Source organism: Pyrus communis, chromosome 4 (assembly GCF_041283825.1).
Source record: "Pyrus communis isolate YQ-2024b chromosome 4, ASM4128382v1, whole genome shotgun sequence".
Classification (NCBI taxonomy): Eukaryota; Viridiplantae; Streptophyta; class Magnoliopsida; order Rosales; family Rosaceae; genus Pyrus; species Pyrus communis.
The window spans coordinates 19,737,418-19,741,722 of NC_142568.1; the positions used below are offsets into that span (position 1 = coordinate 19,737,418).

Consider the following 4,305-nt stretch of genomic DNA (forward strand, 5'->3'; position numbering starts at 1 on the left):
AATGCTTTTAATATCGTAGTGATTAAGGTTAATGATATCAGAAATTTTTATTTTTTATTTTTTTTGTCAAAATGATATCAGATTTGAGTTTTCTAGTGGTTTCTAACAATTATAAATATTTTCTGTTGAATTAAAAAATTTAGAAGTGTTTATAAGTGGTAAAAACGCTTTTTGAAGAAACACTTAAGAATCGTTTAGAAGTGTTTTCAAAATAACTAAAAATGTTTTTGAAACCGAAAAGAACCTGAAGTGTTCCTTGAAAAAGCCTTAGTTATGTGTTTTTTGTTAGGTTTTTTTAGGATTCACTTTCATATTTACCAATAATTTGTTCTAAAAATATTTTCATCAAAAACATTTTACCAATTTTAAAAGCACTTCCAATTCTTACTTAAAATGCAAATGAATTATGGAAAAGAAAGCATTTCAAGTGTTTTTTGAACCTAAAAATATTTTTTGTAAAACGGTTTCATTTATTTTAAAAACACTTCCAAACGAGCCGCTTCTTAATTTTTTTTCATTTAAACTATAGCAATTTGTAGATGTAGTTACAAAGAGCATGATTCTACCTCTAACAATGAAACTTTCAACAAAACACTCAGCCAACAAATTCCTTCTCACAAAAGCATTATTATTTATTAAACAAGCACTTAAGGTAAGCAAATGATGACTATTATTATGGAATTGAATCTACTCCGAACCTTAGTGTCCGATGCCTAGAGATCCGTAAATCTAAGCTACACATTTGTGCGAAAAGAAATCCGAATCGTTGACTTGTATGAGGTGGATCCACGAAATGAGTTAATAAGAAATATCAAATTTGGCTCAAATTTGTGAATCCTTAAGTTCCGAACGTTAAGGTGGTGGATCCATTTCCTGTTATTATGGCTTCCGTTTAACAAAAACGCAAGGAGTCAGCAAAACCAAACAGATATTATACTAATTTTACGAATACTTTATTTAAAATTTGGAAAATAATTTAAGAAAAAAAGGTGGCGCCTTTGTATTTATGTCCATGAACAGTGAGTGCGGAGTGCTGTGATCTGATGCAAACAAGAAGCCAAAAAATACGAGTGAGAAAAAATTCGGAAATTTATTGGTTGGCGTTGGCGCGTTAGGCACAGCGTATAAAGGATAGCCACACACCACTACAGCCATTTGGGTTTTCTTTTCGCTTTTCTTTATCTTGCTTTGAATCCAAAAAGCAAACCAAAATTCTGTTCTTCATTCTTTCCAACTGGGAGAGAATTTCTACCTCTAATTCCAAGGTAAAGTTCGAATCTTTTTATTCGGTTCTTTAATTCTATTTGTTGGTTCTGTCAAGTGTGAATTTTTCAGTTTTGTTTATTTTTAGGTTCAGTTTTTATATTTTTTTTATATTTTTTTATTTTTTATAATCTGTTTCCTGTTTGATTGCCTAGAAAATTTGAGTTTTTCTTTTATTTTCCCTTGTTGAGATGCTGAAATCTTGGAAATTTGAAGCTGGGAAATGGGTTGTTTTTCCCTGTTTCTTTTTGGACGAGTTTTAATTGAATATCTTGAATTTAAGAAGTAATTATGTTGCTGAATTGTTTACCTACTAGAAGTTGAAATAAATTAAAACCTTCAAATTATTTTATAAATTGCTGAAATAGATGATGAAGTTCACAGCTTTCGAATATGAAAGATACAGAAAACTACGCATTATTTTCGAAATTTGCTGCAACTTATGCACTGAATTTAGAACTCATTAGCAAGTGCTTTTAAAATTTTTGAAAACGCTTTTAGTGAAAATAATTTTAGGTTACAAAAGCACTTATTTACTTGCATTTTTACTAAGAATTGATTCCAAAAATATTTTTATTAAAAACACTTTCAACGGTTTTAAAGCACTTTATATTTGTTGTTGGCAAGTTTCGCTCTTTGACTGCTTGCTACCTTGTTTTGTATCCGTTTGAGTTTGAGCTAAGTCATCTTTTTCAGTTTTCTCTGGGTTATCAAAGACGAAAGCCAGGGAATGCTGAAAGATGTGCTTCAAGGTTGAGAATTCGCCATCTCTTATCGATGAGGTTGTAGCTTTGTTTGAGCTGCCCTTGCTTATCAATGATGAGACTGAAAAAACTCGCAGTGAGTTCAGATTCTACGCTCAAGTGCCTACTTCAGTGAGAAATATAGGTGGGCACATCTTGTCGAAACATGATGTCTATGAAGATGGTTGAACTTTTAAATTCTTGAGAATATAGTTTCTGTATTGTATATTACGCTATCGGTTAGAAGTAGCTTCTGCTGTGTACAAGAATTGTTAGCCGGAAATGGAAAACAAAGGGAGTGTGTTGATGCAGCGGTATGAATTGGGGCGAATACTAGGCCAAGGAACCTTTGCCAAGGTTCATCATGCAAGGAATCTTAAAACCGGCATGAGTGTGGCGATTAAGATAATTGATAAGGAGAGGATCTTGAAGGTCGGAATGATTGATCAGATTAAGCGAGAAATTTCTGTCATGCGACTGATTAAACACCCGAACGTTGTGGAGCTTTATGAGGTAATGGCCAGCAAAACCAAGATTTACTTTGTCATGGAGTATGTCAAAGGCGGTGAGCTCTTCAACAAGGTTTCCAAAGGCAAGCTAAAGGAGGATGTTGCTAGGAAATATTTTCAGCAGCTCATCAGTGCTGTTGATTACTGCCATAGTCGAGGAGTCTGCCACCGAGATTTGAAACCAGAAAACCTACTTTTGGATGAGAATGAGGATCTAAAGGTTTCAGATTTCGGATTGAGTGCCCTTGGTGAATCTAAGCGGCAAGATGGTTTGCTTCATACAACTTGTGGAACCCCTGCATATGTTGCTCCAGAAGTAATAAACAGGAAAGGATATGATGGTGCCAAAGCTGACATTTGGTCTTGTGGAGTGGTATTGTATGTTCTATTGGCTGGCTATCTCCCATTTCACGATTCAAATCTGATGGAGATGTATAAGAAGATTGGTAAGGGCGAGTTCAAATTTCCTAACTGGTTTTCACCGGAAGTATGCAGTTTGCTGTCAAAGATCATGGACCCCAATCCAAATACTCGGATATCCATTGCCAAGATTATGCAGAGTCCTTGGTTCCGCAAGGGTTTGGTCCAAAAGCCGGAAATTGCTGAGGTACCAATGAAGGAGCCATCCCCTCTGGATGTTGATGCAATTTTTGGACCAAATGAAGACAGCAATTCTTCTGTCGAGTCAAAGCAAGAATTATCAAAGCCGTCTAACTTGAACGCGTTTGATATCATCTCCTACTCCGCAGGCTTTGACTTGTCTGGATTGTTTGAGCAGACAGACCAGAAAAAGGAAGTGCGGTTTACATCCAACAAAATGGCCTCCACCATCATCTCTAAGCTGGAGGACATTGCCAAGCGTCTGAAGCTAAAAATAAAGAAGCGGGATGGAGGATTGTTGAAAATGGAAGGGTCCACGGAAGGCAGGAAGGGGGTGCTGAGCATTGACACCGAGATATTTGAAATCACCCCGACTTTTCATCTGGTGGAAGTGAAGAAGTCTAGTGGAGATACATTGGAGTATCAGAAGGTCATTAAGAAAGATATCAGACCAGCTCTGAAGGACATTGTTTGGACTTGGCAAGGGGAGGAGCAGCAGCAGCAGCAACAAGAAGATGAGCCACCACAACTAGTGCAGGAGCTGCCGCAGGGACAAGAACATGTAGGGAAGCAAGAACCTTCACAGCAAGGGAAGCAAGAGCAACAGCCTTCTCTGGCACTCCCAGTGCATGCAGTCTCACCCCAGGATTCGTAATAATCGAATAAAAAAATGGTAGTGGATTTGATTGTAGTATGTGATGATATGAACCTTGTTGGTCTAGTATTGAGAAACATTAGTTTTTCTTAAACTGAGTGTGGAGGTTTGAGGATTCATGTAATAAAATTGCTGTTTTCTACATTTGATTACTTTTCCTACGGCGGTGGGTTTAGGTGGTTTAGGGGGATGGGGATGGTGTGGGTTCAGGTGGCTTAGGGGGTGGTGGTGGTGGGTTTAGGTGGTTTGTGAAAATAGTGAGTATAGTGATTTTTATGATTTATTTGGACATGAATATTGGTGAATGTTTATGAATACTTGTAAGATTTATGAATATTTGTAGGATTTGTGAATAGATAAGATTGTGAAAATAGGGAATAGGTAATATTGTGAAAATAGTAGAAAAGAAATGAAATTTGTAGGAAATAAATTAAATTTGTAGGAAAGTAATATAATTTGCAGTAAAAATAAATAAATGTGTAGGAAAGAAATTAAATTTGTAGAAATTATTGTTTTTTTTTTTTTTTTTTCAAAC

At 35.9% G+C, this 4,305-nt stretch overlaps 1 protein-coding gene across 2 annotated transcripts; it reads left to right on the forward strand.

Annotated features, from left to right (window-relative positions):
• Nucleotides 1-1,012: 1,012 nt before the first annotated feature.
• On the forward strand, nucleotides 1,013-3,914 carry LOC137722580 (CBL-interacting protein kinase 2). Of its 2 annotated transcripts, none has more exons than XM_068461617.2 (2): nucleotides 1,013-1,265; nucleotides 1,960-3,914. In XM_068461617.2, exon 2 carries the CDS (start codon nucleotides 2,289-2,291, stop codon nucleotides 3,768-3,770), a length of 1,482 nt encoding a protein of 493 aa, XP_068317718.2. In that variant the 5' UTR covers nucleotides 1,013-1,265; nucleotides 1,960-2,288; the 3' UTR covers nucleotides 3,771-3,914. The 2 variants fall into 2 exon arrangements, with proteins under 2 accessions (XP_068317718.2, XP_068317719.2); XM_068461618.2 differs by having other exon boundaries at nucleotides 1,038-1,265; nucleotides 1,980-3,914.
• Nucleotides 3,915-4,305: the final 391 nt, after the last annotated feature.